This window comes from Ursus arctos, unplaced genomic scaffold (genome assembly GCF_023065955.2).
Source record: "Ursus arctos isolate Adak ecotype North America unplaced genomic scaffold, UrsArc2.0 scaffold_3, whole genome shotgun sequence".
In the NCBI taxonomy this organism is placed as follows: Eukaryota; Metazoa; Chordata; class Mammalia; order Carnivora; family Ursidae; genus Ursus; species Ursus arctos.
In genome coordinates, this window is record NW_026622985.1 from 41193129 (window position 1) to 41215760 (window position 22632).

At 34.3% G+C, this 22632-nt stretch overlaps 1 protein-coding gene across 10 annotated transcripts in view; it reads left to right on the top strand.

The window, feature by feature from the left end:
- The window catches only part of PHF14 (PHD finger protein 14), a 210677-nt gene that overhangs the window by 53778 nt on the left and 134267 nt on the right, over positions 1-22632 (top strand). For all 10 annotated transcript variants that reach the window (XM_057304473.1, XM_057304475.1, XM_057304469.1 and 7 more), the window contains 6 exons: positions 7622-7768; positions 8426-8696; positions 9012-9118; positions 10180-10275; positions 12095-12198; positions 14130-14261. In XM_057304473.1, coding sequence (XP_057160456.1) covers positions 7622-7768; positions 8426-8696; positions 9012-9118; positions 10180-10275; positions 12095-12198; positions 14130-14261 — 857 coding nt within the window. The remainder of the gene's footprint in view (positions 1-7621; positions 7769-8425; positions 8697-9011; positions 9119-10179; positions 10276-12094; positions 12199-14129; positions 14262-22632) is intronic.

Sequence of the window (22632 nt, forward strand, 5' to 3'; positions counted from 1 at the left end):
CATGAGGTTGCATATATCTTTTTGAGTTAGTGTTTTCATTTGCTTTGCATAAATACCCAGAAGTGGAATTGCTGCGTTATATGGCAGTTCTACTTTTAATTTTTTGAGGAACCTCCATGCTGTTTTCTATAGTGGTTGCACCAATTTACATTCCTTCCAGTGCACAAAGTTTCCCTTTTCTCCACAACCTCACCAGCACTTGTTATGTCTTATCTTTTTGCTAGTAGCCATTCCAGCAGATGTGAGGTGATATGTCATGTGGTTTTGATTTGCATTTTCCTGATGATTAATGATACTCTGTGTTTTTCATATACTGGTTGGCCATCTGTATGTCTTCTTTGGAAAAATATTCATATATTCTGCCCATTTTTAAATCAGATTGTTTGAATCTTGTTTTGTTTTGTTTTGCTATTGGTTTATATGTGCTCTTTATGCATTTTGGATATTAGCCCCTTATCAGATATATGATTTGCAAATATCTTCTCCCATTCAATAGATTCCTTTTCATTTTGTTCGTAGTTTCCTTTGTTGTGCAGTCTTTTTAGTATGATGTAGTCCCATTGTTTATTTTGCTTTTGTTGCTTTTGCTTTTCATGTCAGATTAAAAAAAAAATCATCACCAAAACCTTGCCAGTTTTCTGCCTATGTTTTCTAGTTTTATGGTTTCAGGTCTTATGTTCAAGTCTTTAATCCGTTGTGTAAGACAGTGGTCAGGTTTCATTCATTTGCATCTGGCTATCCAGTTTTCACATCATTTATTGAAGAGACTATCCTTTCCCATTGTATGTTCTTGGCTCCTTTGTTACAAATTAATTGACCACACGTGCATGGGTTTATTTCTGGGCTCTTTATTTTGTTCCATTGATCTACGTGTCCGTTTTTATGTCAGTCTGGTACTAGTTCTAATTACTGTAGCTTTGTAATACAGTTTAAAATCAGGGTACATTATGCTTCCAGCTTTGTGTTAGCTTATTAACTGGTTTGGTTTTTATGTTATCGATATAATGAATTATGTTACTGATTGTATTAACTCCTTTAATTTTCTGGAAATCTCAGAGCCACATTTTGAGTCTAATACCAATATGCATGGGGCCTTTAAGATACGTTTTGGCTGTTCATCTTGATGTTGCATCTTACCTAGGCTTTCAGCAGCAAGTAATAGAACATTTACCTGCAGTGGCCTAATAGTAATGTATTAACTATCCTATATGACAGGAGGTATAAACATATGTAGTTCTGGGGGTGTTTTTAGTGCCTTAATAATCCAGTCTATTTTATACTTCTATCCCATCAGCATCTTTATGTTTTTCTTTGTTGTTGTTGTTGTTGTTAAGCTTGTTTGTCTCAATATTGTTGAAATGATACTAAGCACTCGATATTGTTGGAATGATCCTAAGCACTTCATTTTAGAATTCAAAAGAGGAGAACAAGGGTTCTCTTCCTATTAGAAATGAAATTTTTTTTCATATTTTCACTCCAGTAGATTTGTCCATTATTTTATGTCAAAACAGTTGACAAAAATAAAACTCAGCTAGCATTCGTGGAGTATGAATATACAGTCCTTATTGAATTCATGTTCTAAAACCCAGTTAAAAGGTGACCTATATTTTACTTAGCAGTGAAATTTATATTCAAAAGTAACTTCATAGCACTCAGTCAGTCAGTCATGATTGAGGGCCTATGCATATGTGCAAGGCACTAAGCTAGGTATTGGGGTGGAGAAGTCTGTCAGGGAGCATAAAAACAGCTTTAAGGCATAGTATTCTCTTATGTGGGGATAAACAGTAAATACAGTGAAATGTTAAATAACCATACAGGATGACATTAAAAGATGTCACAAGTGTCTAGTATGGACAAGAAGTAATACAAATACAGGAAGAAATTTTCCTGGAAGAATCAGAAACTTCAGCTGGACTTACTTGTATTTTTTTTTTTTTGTACCTTATCTGTATTTTACCTTTAACTATTTAAGGATTGCAAATTAATACATTTTATTCTCATTTATTCAGTATATTTATTCAACAGATATATTAACCTACGGTGTTAGGCCTTTTTATAGACCTTATAGAGATGGCAGTGAAGAAAACAGACAAAACGTATATTCTTTAAGGTGACTTACATTTGAGTGGCAGATGGGGAGAAGACAGAAAGTGAAAAAGTAAGTGCGCACGCACACAACACACGCACAAACCAACATTGTGATAAGTATTGTGAAAAAATACAAAGCAAGGTAAAGTATTTAGAGAGTAAGGGAGGTATGGTAATGCTAGGTGACATTTTATGAAAATATGTAAGGAAGGTAGTAGGGAACATATATTTATTTGAGAGGAGAGCATTACAGGCATAGGGAACAGAATACGCCAAGACTGAGATAGGAACATGCTTGGTTTGAGGACTGACAAAGAGACTGGTATGGCTGGTACAGAGTTAGGGACTAGGGTTGGTAAGAGGGGAGGAAGGCAGTCCTAAATATCATGTAGGACTTGGAAGAATATGGGAAGGACTTGGGATTTTTTTTTTTTAATAGTAGCAGTTTTTTTGTTTTGTTTTTGTTTTTTTAGATTTTATTTATTTATTAGAGAGAGAGAACACTAGCAGGGCATAGGGAGAGGGAGAAGCAGATTTCCCCCTGAGCAGTGAACCCGACTTGGGACTCGATCCCATGAGCCAAAGGCAGATGTTTAACTGACTGAGCCACCCAGGTGCCCAGGACTTTGGATTTTTACTGTGAGATGGTAAGCCCTAAGAGTTTTGCATAGAGTACATGTGAACCAACTAATGTCTAAAAAGACCACCAATTATTGTGTTGAGACCAGAGGGAGACAAGGGTGAAAGTAGAGAGACTGGTTAGGAATCCTATTGCAACAGATTTTAGGGTGGAGGTAGTGAGAAATGAAAGGGTTTTGTAGGTATTTGCTGGTGTTTGTTTGTAGAGTATTAAAGAAAGTGAGAGATCAAAGATGGCTTCTATTTGACCTGAGTTCCGAGGAGAATGGAGTTGCAGTGTACGGAGATGGAGAAGACTGTAGGAAGAGTGGATTTGTTGCAGGAGAAAGGGAAATTTAAGGATAGTTTTGGACATGCTGGGTTCAAGATGCTTATCAGACATCTTAGTGGAGACATCAAGTAGATAGCTGGCTAGGAGTCTGAAGTTTCGGGAATCCGTCAAGGCTAAAGATATAAATTTGGTAGCTCTCAGAGTGTAGATAGTATTTATAAAGAGATGGCTAGATGAAATTACCTAGAGTATAAGAGTAGATGGAGATGAGAAGAGGTCTGATGACAGCCATAGAGCTACTTCGGCATTCAAGGTTGACAAAATAAGGAGGAATCTACCGGGGAGACCAAGGAATAATAGTGAGGTAAAGGAGAACTAAGGAGAATAGTATTCCAGGGGTGTTTCAAAGAGGGAGTGAGCCCTGAGTAAGATTAAGGTTGAGAAATGATCACTGGATTTGGCAAAATGAAAGTTTTTTTTCCCTTGATAGGAGCTATTGGAGTGATTGGTAGTAGTCATGAGAACTTGGGAGTAGAATAGAATTAAAGATAGCTAATATGGAAAGGCCTTTAGAATTTCCATTTAAAGAGGAGTTTAGAAGTCAACAGCATATGGGAGCCCAAAGAAGATCTTTAAAACTTTTTTAAAAAAATGATTACGATATGTTTTGTATACTGTATGCTGAAATATGCTGAAGGGAGTAATCCAGTAGAGAGAAAAAATGCTGGAGAGGTTGAATTGCTGGAGGAAAGAAAGTTAATCTTAAACAGGAGCAATGGTCAGTTTATCCGTAGTAACAGATTAGGCAGAGGATATGGATATGAATGCAAATACATTGGTGATTGGAGGATATGGAAGTTGTTGTTTTGTTGCTTTTTTCCCTCCCTTCCTAACCCTCTCCCCTTAAAAAAGAAACAAATAAGGTCAGCATCTGCAAGTCAGGAATAGGGAGGAGCTGTTAAAGATTTGAGGGTGAGATGAAGTTATTCAATAGTTATCTATGCAAATAGAGAATAAATTAATTTGAGAATGTGTTCAGCTGCTCAGATACAAGTGTAGAGTAGGGAGGGCAGTTGGAGTTACCTGTGCTTCAGGTTTTGTTAAGTGAAACTAGATGAGAACAAGCAAAAGAGTCATTGTTCTATGCAAAAGAGTAATTAACTGAATGAAATAGTCAGGTAAAGAGGGCAGTCATTTGATGTGCATGGGTGGTAGAAGTCAGGAGGTAGAAAGTCAGTACATTGAAGATCCGAATGGTATTAAAAACTTGAGTCTCAGATGGAGTGACCAGGACAGATAAAAAGTGATGCTCAGAGAATGATATTTTAGGCATTAAATTATGGAGAGAATGCAGAATCTTGGTATAGTCATGGCAATTCGGTGGTTGAGGTGTGGTAGGATAAGAACATTGATGGTGTTATAATTGGAAGACAGATATGCTTCTTACTGTAGTATTTGCACTTTTCTGGTTTCAATACATACTTCAGTTTTATAATCAAGATACCAATAAAGCATCTTCACTTTCTTAAAAAATACACTGTCTTTACATTTATGGAGCTTTATTAAAAAAAAAAAAAAAAGTTTTTTTTTTTTTTTTTTTAAAGATTTTAGACCAAATCATGCAATACAGAGGCTCGCAGGCTAAATTTGACCTGTGGATACATTTTGTTTGATAGGACAAGTGTTATAAAAATAAAACCTTGAGTATGAATGTCTTTATAGATGGGCTATTCCAGTTTGCCACAGGCCCTACAGTTCTCATATCCTCATTATTTTCCCTTTCCCCCAACATCATTTACTTTTGTCTTATACTTTTACAGCATCTTTCAAGCCTCCTTTACTCATTTATGTTAATTGGTACTGTTTCTCAAAGCATTCTCATTAAAAACCTTTGCCTTAGACTTACTGAATCAGAATCTCCCAGAGTTGTGCTTTATTCGTCTCTATTTAGAGACCTCCTTAAGTGAATCTAATTGGTCAGGTAGTGGTTGAAAAAGAGAGATCTTAGTTTTTAGCCACAGATCTTGGGTCAGCAACTTAACATCTCTCATTTTCATTTTTCTATCCGTAAAATTGATATTAAAATAACTCATCTCAAGTGGTAGTGATACAGACTAAATGAGATAGTATGTAAAAAGTCACACAGTCGACATTCAGATAAATGTTTTTACCTTTCCGTTTTCCACTGGGAATGGGTCTCGAACGTTCCATTTCTCTAAGCAGTTTGAAAGGATATTCCAAGTCAATCAATACATTAATTAGGACACTGTTTGAACTGGTTTAACAAAACCAAATAACTGTGGTATAAGAAGGAAGAAGTTGAATTAGCTCTAATATAAGATTCTAGACTGATTTGATATTCAGGGGAGTTTGGTTCTAGGGATTGGGCGCTTTTACTTGTTTCATCTTCCCTTAGTCTGTTGCACTTTCTTACATTGTCTGAGATGGTTTATCTCTACTTTTACTGGATTCCACCCATTGGAAGGAGGAAGGAGAAAATTAAGAGTAGGCAGCTTCCTTTCAAGGGCATAGTCTGGAATTTTGACCCATCTCATTGTCCAGAACTTACCACATGACCGTGTCTAAAGGCAAAGAGGCTGGAGCAGACAGTTTCTAGCAGTGTGACCATTTACGCAGTAAAAACTCAGAGGGTTTTCTACTAAAGGGAAGATACTGGAAGACAGTGGTTTCTGTCATAGTTAATATTTGTTTGGTATATCTGTTCATTCTCTGAGCAACATTAATCCCTTGATCATTCTAGCCTTAGAATTAGGTTTATTGTCCTGTAATCCCAAGTTAATTAATGTAAAAAATTACCCAGTTTACTTGTTCCTTTTCAGATATCTTTTAGACCAGAGATGACTGGTCTTTTTCCTAATTCACTGTCTTGATCCTAATGCTTAATTCACTTATGCAAGCATGAATCCTATCTCTGATAACTCAATTTCAACCTTGCCTACTTTAAAACAATAAAATATTTCTTTAGATCTGGCCATTTTGGCTGAGGTTCAATATAATCTTTATTTTCATTTATCATCTTCTATCACCAAGATTTAGAACATGTCATGAGAAAGCAGCTGTGTGCATATATGTGTGTGTTTTTTTTTTTTTTTTTTTAAAGATTTTATTTATTTATTTGACAGAGAGAGACAGCCAGCGAGAGAGGGAACACAAGCAGGGGGAGTGGGAGAGGAAGAAGCAGGCTCATAGCGGAGGAGCCTGATGTGGGGCTCGATCCCGGAACGCCGGGATCACGCCCTGAGCCGAAGGCAGACGCTCAACCGCTGTGCCACCCAGGCGCCCCCATATATGTGTGTGTTAATACAATCTCCTGCCTACATTTTTGTTACTTTACTTTATAGCTATATGAAGTAGTTATTATTAAATCAGTTTTACAATGAGTTAAAGAGACCCAGAGATGTATAGCAACTTGTTTGAAGCTGTAAAACCAGTAAATTTTGGAGCTGACCCAAGATTTGTATTCAGGCTTTTGTATTTCCCAATTCTGTGATCTTATCCACAGTACTATATGGTGACATCTGTGGATATCACACTACAGAATTGACTCATGTACTTTTTTAACTTTAAGGATACCTTAAATTTATTGTTGTTGTTGTTACTGTTATTATTATTATGTCCCTTTCTGTTCTTTTTCATTTGCTTCTTTTTTAGTGTCCTCATTTCTCTTTGGGTTGTAAAACCCCATCTTAGTCTAAGACACTCTTTTAACATAACTTACGTAAAACTATATGGAGAGCTTATCTTTATTTCTCCTCCTTAGGACAGATCTAAAGAGTAAACTTCCTGTTATTTTGTTGGCAGTTACAATGCAGTTTACATGTTTTGGCTAAATATTTAAAAATTATTTTTGTTTTTGATAGAGTAAGGTCCGTCCTTCCTTCCTTCCTTCCTTCCTTCCTTCCTTCCTTCCTTCCTTCCTTCCTTTCTTCCTTCCTTCTTTCCTCCCTTCCTCCCTTCCTCCCTCCTCTTTATGAATAAAAAGAGTAACCCATTAGGTTAGTATCATGATAGGTGGCTGTGAGAGAGCTGTGTTTTCCATTTGAGGTTTTAGAGTTATATAAAGAGTTAAAGGTGATACCTAACGTGTTCAATTGGCAGGGCCTGGCTTTCCTAATCCGTTTTTGTCCTGGATAGAACATATCCATGCATTCATTGCTAGCCAATTAAAAATGTTCCATTTATCTGTGTTGGCTAGTCCTGTATTTTTCTGGATACATTGTCTTATTAATCTGTGTTTGCATAACTTTAATATTTAATGATGGCCTCTATCTAAGATTATTAATATCCTATTTGTTTTAAACAGTGATTATTTTTTTAGGTATACAAGTTTAACTAAATACAATACATAAGATTTGATTTCAGTATTTTTAAATCTACAAGGCCCTTTAAAGAAAAAAGTGGTTGTTAATTTGAAGTTGGTATACAAGATTAAGTTTCAAAAGTAGCAATTTTTATCATTATCGGTAAAAATTACTTTTGTTACTTCAGAAATATCAACACTGTCGGAGATTCTGCAAAAAGGAAATATTATCTCTTGTGTTAGGTTGTTTATGACCCTTTGTAGTAAAAATGTTCACTCCCCCCTTCTGTTTTTTGGTATAGGATATAGCAGATCCATTTTTTGCTTATTGTAAGCAGCATGCAGATAGGTTAGACAGAAAATGGAAGAGAAAAAACTACTTGGCTCTACAATCCTATTGTAAAATGTCTTTGCAAGAGAGGGAGAAGCAGCTGTCACCGGAAGCACAGGTATGGGATTCATGCCTAAAGTCATGTCTTTTGAAAGCTTTCAGGGTTATGGATTTCAGATCTCATGTGTGTGTGCCAATGACATGTGAAGTTTATTTATGAAATGTGGTTAGTTACCTAGGAAGTGGATTGTCATTAAGGCAAATGGTGAGTGTAGTTTGTAGCTGATGAATATTCCTCATCTAGTCAATAGAGCAGCCTTTTATGAAGCATATTTCCAAATACATTGAAAATCATAGCTTAGAGGAAATTATTCTATCAATGCAATATGTTGACCATATCTTTTTTCAGTCTGTTTCATTGTTTACTTATGTAAAGGATCTGATCAGTTTGCCCGTCTTTTAAAATGTATTTCTATGTAAATTAAGAAGAATTTATAGAGACTTGCAGTTACTGAGAAGAGAAGCTTCAGTTTAATCAAATTAGTTTCTGATAATTCTGATCATAGATTGAGACATAGAATAGTTACTAGGGGTAGACCTACTTTATTGTAACCCAAGAATAATACAATATATCTTAATAACTGTGGATAGATGTAATTTGCCTTGATACAGGAAATTGTGGTTATCTTTACTTTCTCTAAGCATGCAAGTAGAGATTGTAAGGAATATGTTACATTTTAATATCTTTTAAAATTTGTATGCATTTCTTTTATAGGCAAGAATCAATGCCCGGCTTCAGCAGTATCGTGCCAAAGCAGAACTAGCTCGATCTACCAGACCCCAGGCCTGGGTTCCCAGGGAAAAATTGCCCAGACCACTTACTAGCAGTGCTTCAGCCATTCGTAAGCTGATGCGGAAAGCAGAGCTAATGGGGATCAGTACAGATATCTTTCCAGTGGACAATTCAGATACTAGTTCTAGTGTGGATGGAAGGAGAAAGCATAAGCAGCCTGCTCTCACTGCTGATTTTGTGAACTATTACTTTGGTCAGTATAGACACTAATGTATGCACATTGTCAATGCGAACAATTTGCTATTGAAAATATTTGTTATACTGTCAATTTTTAGAAATTTATTAGCCATGCAATATATATTAAGTGTAAAGCATGTTTATTTTCCTAATAAGTTGTGGGTTGTTGTAAAATGCTGAGTTCCTGTATTTGTGAATAGGGTTAAAAGTGTTGTAAACAATGTAAGATTATCCACGTGATCATCTTAATGGTTAGCTTCTTCCTTTTGTGTGTTTTGTGTATCAGCTTTTATTTCCTACTAAAGTAAAATTGGATATTTAATTTAAATAGAGAGAAATATGCGCATGATTCAAATTCAGGAAAATATGGCTGAGCAAAAGAATATAAAGGATAAATTAGAGAATGAACAGGAAAAGCTCCATGTGGAATATAATAAGGTAAGTTGACTACAAAACTACATAATATCATAGACCTTATTGATAATGTCATTTGTGATTTTAGAGAATTTCTATTTGTGTCTCATTTTGAAATTCTTATGAAGTGTTTAGGCCCTTCTCTACACGTCTTACTCTTATTGTCTTCATAATCATCCATAACACTACCTCCTATGTGCCAGGTACAATTTGGTCATGTTACATATATTAACTCATACAATTTTCACTTCAGTTTCATAATGTGAGCTATAATTATTGCTCCCGAGGAGAAAATTGAATCCTAAGGAGGTGAAGTTATTTGCCTAGACTCACATAGGTAGTCAAGTCATAGAGTTGGGGTTTGTGGCCAGTCTGACTCCATTCCTTATTCCTAACTAATGTACTATAAAACTTCTCTAAGTTTGTAGGAAACTTAGAAATTTCCTTTAAATTACTGTTTTTATCTTGAATTGTTTTGTAATGTTACTTTTGATTTAAGAAAAATACCTCCCAAATTAAATTTTCATTCTACATCTTCATTGTAATGATGAGGGAGATCAAAAGAAATATCCTATAAAAGCAAAGTGTGGCTAAAATGTTAGGTAATAAGTAACATGAGCATATAAAACTGATATTCACTCATTGTTAGATAACATTTTAAGTAAGAGGTACATTTCCAATATCAGCCACACTGTAGTGAAAGAAAAGAGTACTGGGATTATATTCAGAAGACCTGAGGATTCTTGGTCAAGTCACAGAAACCCTGTGATCCTTAGTTTTCTCATTGAGAAAATGGTGGAAATGCATCTTTATGGATTCAAGGATTAATTGAATGTTTGAAATTATGTAGAAAACTATAACAGAATGATAAATATAGGTATTATTAGTAAAAATGCTAACATGAAACAATGCTTACGTCTTATTGGTGCTGCTTATTCAATAATTGGATAGCCTCTCTTTAGATATGTTAAAAATATGGACTGTCATACAGATACTCTTGGACATTTGTTGATAAATTATTTAAATTTTCCCATATTTTACTCCTTATTTTAATGGTTTACTGATTTGGAGTATTTACATTGTAGCTATGTGAATCTTTAGAAGAACTACAGAACCTGAATGGAAAACTTCGAAGCGAAGGGCAAGGAATATGGGCCTTACTAGGCAGAATCACAGGGCAGGTTAGTTTTTCCAATTGCTATCTCCTATTCTTACACTCTATATTATTTTCAAAGAGCAGATTTCTGATAAAACTTTCCTAACTAAAAAATAATGTTTGATTAGGGGAAACTAATCTTCTTGGGTAATGATAATGCCTGAAATACATCTAGAGCATTGGAAGCTGCCTACTGAGAGCCTGTAGCTTAATTTGGTTGTTTTAACAGCCGTCTTGTTTGCAAATTTTTTTCATTGGCTCTGACTGACCTGTCATTTGTGGTGAAGCTAAGATTTGAAGCATGAGTTACTCCTGTCAAATTCTTGTTATCTCTAATTTAGCAGTTAGATTCCTTGCCACATTTTTTTTTCTATCCTGTTCATCTGTTATATTTCGTTCCTTTTTTTTTTTTGATGTAAAATTTAAAAGGCAAACTAGAGAGATTTGTTTTTGTGTTGATGTGGTTTTGAGTTGTGTAAGAGATGGGTTTTGAAACTTTAATGTTAAAGTGTAGTTTTCACCTTCAATAGCTGAGCATTTTTAGCCTGTTAAAGTTCTTGCTGTTAAAAAGAAGAATCATTGCCAAATAGATTTTTTGAATGCTTTTTTTTAGTACTGTGTATATGTGTGTGTGTGTGTGTGTGTGTGTACACACACACACACACACAATGAATTAAAAATTCATTAAAATAATTTAAGTTATATTTTAAAAGGATGAAGGGGACTCATTGTGGTCCTTTTACAGTGAAAGTAGTCTTATTGTGAAGGAGGCTTATGAAAGAAGAGATATTTTTCATTGTACTTGTTTCAGAGGTTTACGAAGGGTTAAATTTATCGTACAATTTGTGTAGACTTAATATTTTAGAAAGTAATACATACTGATATGTATTGTGCTATGCTAGCTTTGAAGATGCTTCTTTTGTGAACAGGATGTATGTGGCTTATATTACAATGAATAACATAATTTAAGAGGTGAGAATGAGCAGTCACTTATGGCGAATTGACCTTTCTTCCTATTGATAGGTTGTTGATGGATTTTTGGAAGATTATGGTGTTTTGTGTTGAGTACAAGGCTATTATTAGTTTATTTGCCAAGCTAGCATTATCTTTTAGCTTGATTTGCAAGATCATCTCATAAGAATCTCCTACTTAGTGTAAAAGATTACCTGGTTGTTTAAAATAAAAGGGCTTTTCATTTATTAAATGACTTTTAACAGAAGTTCACAAATTTCCTTGTACAAATGTAACATTCACAGAAGCGGAATTCATTTGTACCACTTGCATGACACTTTTTCCAGTTGGTTGAACAGATGCTGGTCCACCGGGCTACTGAGAAACGACTTTGATAGATGGTTGCTGTCTCAGAAGCCAGCATACTACAGATTAGTAGAAAACCAAAAAGAATCTCATTCACTTTGTGGAGAGTTTGGTCCAATAAGATAATTTTTCTAATTAACCTATGGAGCACCAATATAGCTGGGATGTTGAGGAAAATAAACGGTTTCAATAGTCTTTTTGTCAAGTGTATTGTGTGTCGTTTTTTTTTAAGCTCTTAAATGCTTGTCCTTGTCTTTCACTTTTTAAAGCTAAAGTAGAAGCTTAATTTTCATAATGTTTTGGTATTTCACTGAAAATTGATGGAAGTATGTAATTATAGGTCTCTAATGGAAGTTAACTTTGAGACAGAAATTCATTTTAATTCTTTTTGCTGGTGTAATAGCTGGTAAAACATTTCTCCCTCACAATTCTAGCATATTTAGTTGACTTGAGTGGCAAATAGAGGAGAATGTTGCTTTATGTTTTTTCTTTAAAACAAAATAAACTGCATTTGTTCAAATCAATAGAAGTTGAACATACCGGCAATTTTGCGAGCACCCAAGGAGAGAAAACCAAGTAAAAAAGAAGGAGGCACACAAAAGACATCTATTCTTCCTGCAGTACTTTATAGGCAAGTAATAAAATGATAACAGATTAATATTGTGTTTTTTTAAACTCATACCTTAATAACAAGATGCTTCAAATATTTGTGAATGAATTATGTCCATACTAGAGTTTATATTAAATGCATTTGATATTCATTTTATGAAAATCTTCATCAAAGATGCTTTTTAGGTTGAATGACAGGAGATTTTTGCTCCTCTTTTAATGATAAGTGACTTATATCCTTTAAATAGGTGGAGATAGATATCCAAAAGTTCCATGGAAGAGAACAGTTACTTCTCTTTGGGGAATTGGAAAGTGACTTTAAATAATGTAGATGATCATTTTCTTAAATAATTAAAACAATATATGAATGGGCATTTATATTTTATTTTACTTTAATGAGTTTTAGAGCTTTTTGCATGTGTTTTTAGGTAGTGAGTGATAGATATCATGTACATGAATTACTGCCTTTGTACAGTGGTGGATAATGAAGATAAGTTCTAAATTTGAATCTGTCTGCATTTTTTTTTCCTGTGCTCAGTTGTAATAATTTTATTTCTAGAAGTGTTTTTTGTTTTTTACTTTTTTGTCTCAATAGTTTATGGTGTTCACCATTTGTAGTAATTTTACATAACCAAAGACTTCTTTCCATATATGGATAGGTTAGGATCTTATTTTTTTAATGTAACTGATCATATTAGTGGGAAAAATTAGAAGATGGTAGTATATTTATGTATGTGTATATGTGTATACACATACAAATGTATAAATTCACATACATACCTATATACACTTACGTAAATACAAAAATATTTTCCCCACAGCGTCTTCCTTTCTCAGGAATAGCAGCAATAACAACAATATCAATCTCAATAATTACTTTCCCTTCTTGGTTGGAGGCTTCCTCCATAGATAATAGCAAATGACTTCCTTGAAATGTGGGAAAAGCCCACTAGTGTTTTAGTGTACAGTATGAAGACTAGCACATTCTCAGTCCAGCTTTTCCTAAAAGTTGGTTCATTTGGAACCATCACACATATCACAGTGCTTCTGACTTACCACTACAGTTCATTTTTGTTTCAGATTGTATTTTAGGTGATTTTCCTTTTTAACTCAGAGCAACATTGAGACCAGATACTAGTGGTTGTTGTAGCATTTATGTGATCTTTTTTTCCTAGGATAATTTAAAAATTCAAATATTGTTGTTTCTGTACATGGATGGATGGGTCTTATAGATTCTGAACAACTTTTCCCTCACTCTTTATGTTCTCAATATAAAAAAGACCCTAGATTTTCAGGTCAAGGTGCTTGTGCTTTAGAAGTAGCTAAGTTGCCTTATTGCACAAGAGAAATTGGATTCCTTGAAAACAAACAAAAATCAAAGTAGCAGTAACAACAATAGTAAAATGCCCCATTCTTTGCAATAAATATCAATTGGTATATTTTTAAGATTTAAAGTCAGATTTTGAAAAGACTTATTTATAAATTTAGCTTATTTTTATGTTGAAGACTCCTTGAAAGGTTTATAATTAATGTAGAAAATAAACTGAATTTTGTTTGTAAATTAACTTCTCTTGTAGTTTTAGAGAAGTAGAAAACTGGAAAATGTTTTTGTTTAATATTTACTTTTCTAGGGAAAAATTAAGTTAATATTAAATGAGGTTTAAGTGATCATTAACATTGAGATAGTGATGATATTGAGAATACTATTTTATATATGCCTTTCTATGAAAGGTTTGACTCTAGAGCCATATTTATATTACATCCAGCTATTTTTCTATAGTCTCAAAAATATTTAGAACTAATAAGTACTGATATTATAAAAAAGCATGTATTATGAAAAAATGTTTGATTTTAACAGAAGGAATTTTAAGGTGAAATTTAAAAACTATGCTATATGAACAGCTATTTCACTAAGAATTATTCTAATCCTTTATTTGCTGCCTTTATTCAAAGTTGTGGAATTTGTAAGAAGAACCATGATCAGCATCTTCTTTTATTGTGTGATACCTGTAAACTCCATTACCACCTTGGATGTCTGGATCCTCCTCTTACGAGGATGCCAAGAAAGACCAAGAACAGTTATTGGTAAGTAAAATGAAAGAGATTTTAATGTTAGAACCGGTTTACTCTCTGTTTCAACAATGTAAGATATATTGTAACAATGTAAATATATATTGTATTGCTTCATAATAAAGTTTTCAGCACAATTTTTAATTGGTTTTTTATATTTTTCCAACTTTGTTGAAGTATAATTGACAATTAAAAACTATATATTTAAGATATACAACTTAATGATTTGATATACATATACATTGTGAAGTAATCACCATAATGAAGCTAATTAACATATCCATCACTTCACATATTTTCCATTTTCTTTTTTTTGGATGAGAACACTTTAGTCATAATGTTTATTATAATATATGAATAAATCTGTAGTAGTTTTTTTGAGAAATGAATTTTTAGTTAATTGAGATTGTGGTATCTTAGCAGTGGTTAAAACATGAATTCTGTCTCGTGTGTTATAATTCTCTTTTACTTTTTTATAAGAATTTCTTAAATGCTTTATTTTTGTTTTGAAATTGAATGAATTTATCAGGAATTTGCCTCCATATTCATCCTTTTATTTGCAATTTAATATTTTTAATTAGTTTCACCCAAGGCTTTACTTCTGGTATTTTTCATTTGTACTAGTTATTTTTGTGTTTAACCATTCTTTGCAAATCTAGAAACATTTGACATATGTTTCTAAATTTTTTTTCATTAACTTAGGTATATTACATTACTACAGATGTTTGATAAAAGCTTATGTATGATGAATTTTACCCTTTCCTTAATTTTAGTCCGTGGGAGAGACAAATGCTTAAGTTTTAATAGGCTGATTCTATTTAGGAAGAATATAGAATACGGGAAACTTTGGAATAAACATCAGTATTCTTTTTAGGCAAATTATCTTTTCAGTTTTAGAAAAGAGTAAACCCCAGATTCTTAAATGGTAATTTATACAAAAAGTCGTGTGTTTGTCAAACACATTAAGCATATTTTTTTACCTCATTGTTTTATCTCGTAAAGCAATCTCTGTTCATTTTATTAGGAAGGTTGCATTCTTTCACCATTTTCACAGAATTGCTTTTTCGTTGTGTTCTTTTATCAGTTTGTCTTGAGACAGACCTACTAGTCTGCTCTTTTCAAGTATAATGGAGTGCATATATGTATATTTTATATATGTGCTTTCGAAACCAGAATTTGTTAAGAAAAGGCTGTGGCTTATTAGAATGCCAGCAGTGTTAATAAGCATCCTAGGTGGGTGTTTTTTTGCCTTTTTTAAAAAGATTTATTTATTTGAGAGAGAGAGCATGTGCACACAGCAGGGGAAGGGGGTGGAGGGAGAGGGAGAGAAAGTCTTTAAGCAGACTCCACTGAGCATGGAGCCCGATGTGGAGCTTGATCCCATGACCCTGAGATCACAACCTGAGCCAAAACCAAGAGTCAGACTCCCAACCAACTGTGCCAACCAGACATCTCATAGGTGGGTGTTTCTAAATTGAAAGCCAGTTTGAATAGTCTCCAGGGCCAGGGTGCTTTGTCATGATCTTTGACATGGAGTGATATGCAGTTCTCTCCTTAAATGAGGAGATGAACTTTTCTAATACTGCTCTGCCTGCAGAGCTCTGGTTTCTAGTATGTAAGTCTCTGGAAGAACTTCACATAAACTGCCTTGCCTAGGATGTTTTAGGGGAAGCTCTCCCCAAAAGACCTAAAACTACTTAGGGTCCTATGCATTGGTTACAGAATTTTAAAGTAAAAGAAGCTAATATTGTGGCAAAGTGAAGTCTTCAATATCTTCTAGTTTTTAGTGATCAGATTTCTTCTGGCCTCTGAAATCAACTTAGTTTTGCTTAGCAGTTAATTGAGTATATTAGTTTTGGAGTAAGTTTTATAGAATTATGTTTTTCTTTAGTGTATCTCAATTGTGAGAGGCACTTTTTGCTTTTTTAACATTTTCAGTTTAATTCTGAAGTTATGTTAAAGATAACAAATATTAAAGCAATTTTACTTACCAAATATTTTATTATTACCTATACTTTTTGCCTAAGTCTATTATATATGTATGGTAGAAAAACCGTGTTATGGTGTGCTACTATGCATCTGTTCCCCATTCTGCATTCTCTGATGCCATTTTGGTATTTTGAAATTGACCGTGGTTGGGGCGCCTGGGTGGCACAGCGGTTAAGCGTCTGCCTTCGGCTCAGGGCGTGATCCCAGCGTTATGGGATCGAGCCCCACATCAGGCTCTTGCGCTATGAGCCTACTTCTTCCTCTCCCACTCCCCCTTGTTTGTGTTCCCTCTCTCGCTGGCTGTCTCTATCTCTGTCGAATAAATAAATAAAAAAAAAAAAAATCTTAAAAAAATAAAAAAAAGAAATTGACCGTGGTTAGTAGTATGCATAACGTGGAAATTGGTAACTGCTACAGATACTGACTTTTTCCCATAGAGAATTAGGTGTTAGATATTTACTTGCACGCTACTGCCTAACCTCTGCTTAGTTTCCGTTTAGTTCTTACTCTTTTTCTTAGGAAAAGAGGTCCTAGAAAGGTCTTAGGGAAACAGTTCCTGGACGCTTATCTCATGACTGGGCCCGTTATTGGCTTAAATTTATACAGAGCCTAACTGGTACACATTTCTGAATGTCACCAATTACCCCTTTTGCTGTCTTTATGCTATGCGTATTTGGTAACACCCTTTTTACTTATATACCCCCTATGTTCACTGCTAGCTAGAATTACTATGCAATCGTCCCTTCACAAATGCCGTGTTCTGCTTGATAGACTGATCTAAGCACCTCCTCCCAGCCTTTTATTTTTTTTCTTCTAGTATCGGCACTGCTTGTGGGAAATACTAGTTTGAGATCTGGATGCTTTCTGTTTGGTCCATACCACAGTAGTTCACTGCTTATTTTGTACTGATTTAAGACATGGGACAGGAAAGACATGCGACAGGAAAGAATAAAGATACAGAGGTAATTATTGATGGAAGGTAGGGAAGTTGAGTAAGTTCACATTAGACAAGCTGACTTTTCAGTGAAATAGTAGTCTGTGGAAAGGGAAAGGACCTGGGATGATGGTGGTGGCTTAAGAAGACAGGAGATGGTTTCCAGTAGTTACTGTGGAAAACGCAGGTGACTTGATGAGGCTATATACCAAGAATGTTCAGTGAATTGGTTTAATAGTGTGATTAATTGATTTTCCTCCAATAATGCACAGCTGTCCAGGAGCAAGAGAGGGAAAAACTCAGGGACATCTTAGGTTGGGTTAGGAATGGGCAAATCAGATGAGAATGCTTGGTGGGTGAGGAATTTGCCAAGGGATAAAGTGGCTAGTGAAATGAATCTAGGCCCCATTTTGCTTGTACTTATTTCCACTGTTTGAAATGTATTTTGTCTTACTCTTAGTTTATATTATCTTGGTTTGTTTCTTTTTAAATATGTAATGTTGCACGCTGTGTTACGTTCTTCTCAGACAAGCCTGATAGTGTATAAATAAACAGTAAAGTTTTGATTTATTAGATTAGCTCAAATAATAAATACTTCTTTTAATTTTAGAGTAATCTTATGTTTCTATCACCCGTCTGTTCAGAATTTGTATTGCCTTTTCTAATTAAAGAATATTCTGGAAAAAAAAACCCAAATATTCTGAAGAGTATTATATGACAGATAATTGAGTAATATTTATCATATCATCTTATTCTTTTGATATACCTTTGCTTATTCTTTTAAGAGAAAAGAAAATCTATAGCACAGACTCTTCAGTGAATAATTTACAGGTTTCTTCCCCTGTTTTTCTTAATAATTTATCCTTCCCTTCCTCTGTTAACTCTTTTTCTTTTTATTGAGAGATAATTGACATATAACCTTGTATTAGTTTTAGGTGTATAGCATAATGATTTGATGTATGTATATATTGTGAAATGATTACCACAGTAAGTTTAGTTAACATCCATTGTAACACATAGTTAAATGTTTTTTTTTTTTCCCTATGATAAGGACTTTAAGATCTGTTCTCTTAGGGGTGCCTGGGTGGCTCAGTCAGTTAAGTGGTCAAGTGGCTGACTCATGATTTCAGCTCAGGTCATGATCTCAGGGTCCTGGAGTGTAGCCCCATGTAGGCCTCCACACTCAGGGTGGAGTCTGCTTGCTTGTGCCTCTCCCTCCCCCCTCCCAGCCCACCCATGTGCGTGCGCTTGTGTGTGCTCTCTCTCTCAGATAAATAAAATCTTTAAAAAAAATGATTTCTCTTAGCAACTTTCAAATATACAATACAGTTATTATTAACTATAGTCACCATGTTGTATATTACATCCCCAGGACTTATTTATTTATTTACTTATTTAGAGAGAGTGCGGGGAAGGGACAGAAGAAGAGGAAGAGAGAGAGAATCTTAAGCAGGCTCCACCTTGTGGCTCCATCTCACAACCCTGAGATCTTGACCTGACCTGAAATCAAGAGTCCGATGCTTAACTGCCTGAAGCACCCAGGCACCACCCCCATTTATTTATTTATTTATTTATTTATTTATTTATCCATTCATTCATTCATACATACATATATACGTAAATTTATGTTTTAACTGAAAGTTTGTTGCTTTTGACCACCCTTACCCTTTTGCACCCCCCTGTCCCAGTCCACCTCCCCTAGCCCGGCCTCTGGCAACCACCAATCTGTACTCTTTATTTATGAATTTGTGGGTTAAAAAAAAGAAATACTCCACATATAAGTGAGGTCATATAGTATTTGCTTTTGACTTATTTAGCATAATTCCCTCAAGATCCATCTATGCTGTTACAAATGGCTTTCCTTTTGTATGGCTGAATAATGTTCCATTATATATGTACCACATTTTCTTTATCCATTCATTCATTGATGGAGAAAGGGTATTTCCATGTTTTTGCTCTTATAAATAATGATGCATAAACATGGGGGTGTGGATATCTTTTCAAGATAGGGATTTTGTTTCCTTTGGATATATACCCAGTAGTGGAATTGCTGGATCCTACAGTAGTTCTATTTTTAATTATTTTGTTTTTAAAGATTTATTTATTTATTTTAGAGCAAGAGAGCACTCCTGTGGGGGGAGGGGCGGAAGGAGAGAGAATCCCAAACAGACTCTGTGCTGAGTGTGGAGCCTGACTCAAAGATGATACCATGACCCAGAGATCATGACCCAAGCCAAAATCAAGAGTTGGATGCGCAGCCAACTGAGCCACCCAGGCGTGCCCTATTTTTATTTTTTGAAGAACCTCCATCCTAGTTTCCATAGTGGCTGCACCAGTTTACATTCCCGCCAACAGTATATGAGCATTCCCTTTTTTCCACATCTCCTCCAACACTTATTATTTCTTATCTTTTTGATGACAGCCATTCTAACAGGTTGGAAGTGATATCTCATTGTGGTTTTGATTTGTATTTCACTAAAGTTTTATATAGGCACCTGTGAAGATTTTCCTTTAAAAAGAGTGGAAAACATGAAAAAAGCTTAGAGATAAGGGAAGAAACAGACTATGAACAGAATCTTTGAAGACTGAGAAAAGTAATTTGTAAAGGAAAAAAAAGCAAAACATGAATTATGTATAATATTTGAGAAATAAATTGTCACTGAATTTGTTACATTTAAGGATTCATAAAATCTATTTTTCTCTAACATATACAAGTAAATTTTTCTATAAACTGAAATAGTGTACTTGTCTTAGCATTATTATACAAGGAAATCATTTTTCTTTAGTAATTGAAAATTTTTAAATCCCCTTCTAAACATAAGTTGGAATGTGTGGCGTAGGAGATGAAGAAGGTATAGCAAATGAGAAAAATCTCTTGGCATTTCATTTCAGTATGAAGGTTGTTCTTTTGTGTAAATTCCTGATATTAATTTTTATTGCTTATACTTTAAAAATTCCTTTTTAATTAATTAAATATTTTGATTACATAAGGTTACTTTTAATATTTTGCATGGGAATTATAAATTACAGGATTTTCTTCCCTTCGTAGAATATAAAAATACACAGGATTAAATATACAGGATAGCAGCTTAGTGGGTTATTAGAAGAAGCCAGGTATGTGTTTTGACATTATGAAGATAATTATGACCTTACCCCCAAATATTAATCCCATTGAATTAGGCCATAGCTTTATCCTAGATTATTATTCCTAGGATCTTGTGTACTGATTAATGTAGTAGAGATGCTTTTTCATATCTTAAATGATACATAAAAGATAGAGCCTATAGTATTTAATAGATTGTTGAGAAGTTTCAAGTGGTATGTTCATCTGTGTAGACTCTGTACTGTAACTATGATGTGGCAGTTGTTTTGAAACACATAGATAAATTTCTGCATTGGTGGTTACATTTCGTCAATGTTTTGTTGTGGAGTTCAGGGAATAACAATTCTGTCAGAGGGCTCTAAAGCAAGTTTCTTTGTGACCTAAATGTATTACTTTTAGTGAGGATGAGAATGAGCATAAGAAGTTAGAGAATGTCCTGACAAAGATTATTGTTACAAAATGAGAAACAGAAGAAAAAAATTTTAAATTAAAAAAAAAAAAAAAAGCTGAGGGGCACCTGGGTGGCTCAGTCGTTAAGTGTCTGCCTTTGGCTCAGGGCGTGATCCTGGTGTTCTGGAATCGAACCCCGCATCAGGCTCCTCCACTGGGAGCCTGCTTCTTCCTCTCCCACTCCCCCTGCTTGTGTTCCCTCTCTCGCTGGCTGTCTTAAAAAAAAATAAAATAAAATAACTGAAACAATGATTCATCCTAAAAAGGTACTTGTTTCTATATCCCAGAAACTCATGTATGTTAAAAATGAATTGGAACTGAGAAAATTTGATTACATTTCACTTTCACTGGTAGAAATGATGACTTAAGGAACTAGTCCTTTTGTTATATAATTTGCTATGTTTCTATAGGCATTTCTGTTTTGATGTTTGTTGTATTTGTTATTATTTACTAACAATAACATTTGTGGGGTTTTCACAATTTAGGATTGCCAATAGATTGTTTCAAAATATACTCATTATTTCAATTAGGAATACTGTTAGGTGTTTATTGTTCATCCTAGTCTTTAGTCTTTTCATATGGGACAAACAGGAGCAATTGGGTATATTACACTTTATTCATATTTTTTAAAAAATTATTTTAGAGAGAGAGAAGAGAGCATGCGAGCAGGGAAGGAGAAGGGGCAGAGGGAGAGAATCTTGAAGCACACTCCCTACTGAGAGCAGGGCCCAACATGGGCTTGATCTCACTACCCATGAGATCACAACCTGAGCAGAAACCAAAAGTTGGATGCTCAACCGACTGAGCTACTCAGGCACCCCTGTATTTTAATATTGGTGCCAGTCTGTGAATCCAAGGAATAAAGTGCTTGGTTGTTCTAGCAATAGACATATAAAACGTTTTAAGTTAACAGATGGTAAATTACTTCCTTGTTTTTTTTCTTACTTGTCATTTTTTTAGTGTTAAAATTTTTACTTAACAATTTTGGTTTAATGAATGGGAATTTTTAGATATTAAAATCAAAGCCTTAAATATTAATTTGCATTTTAGCAATTAATGTATGTGTCTTATTAACACAAATTGCATGTTGCATTTAACTCTGTTACTGGAGTTCAAAATTTAAAGTTGTCACTTTTTTTTTTTTTTAAAGATTTTATTTATTTATTCGACAGAGATAGAGACAGCCAGCGAGAGAGGGAACACAACTCCTCCTAGCGGAGAAGCCTGATGTGGGGCTCGATCCCATAACGCCGGGATCACGCCCTGAGCCGAAGGCAGACGCTTAACCGCTGTGCCACCCAGGCGCCCCTAAAGTTGTCACTTTTAAAAAATAAATATTAGTTTGATAATGTTTACTGTATTCAGTGAGAGATGTGAGTTTTGATGGAATATGACTTCAAATGATAAGAAGTCTTTGAATGAACTAAGGATAATGATATGTAAACTAATTATCAAATACAATTTTATCTACTATAACTATTTTTATAAAGATAACACTATAAGTTAAGCTTGTAAAAAACTTTTTGATCATTCTTTTAAATTTGAAGAAAATATATGAAAAAAATTTACTTTTAACAGTTTCTAATGAATTTTTAAACGGTCCTTTATAATTGGCAATATCAAGATTTTCAACAATCATTTTGTAAACTTTTGCTGTCTAAGTGTTAGTCACTAGCCACATGTGACTCCTTGAATTTAAATTGATTAAAATTAAAATTTAAAAATCAGTTCCTCAGTTACATTAGCCACATTACCAGTGCTCAATAGCTGTATATGGCCAGTGGCTACTGTACTGGATAATGCAGTATAGATAATTCTAACATAAAGTTCTGGATAGTACTGATCTAGACTGAAGTTTCAGTGTTTAATTCTCTTTTAATGTTACTCTTGTTTTTTCAAACATTTTATTG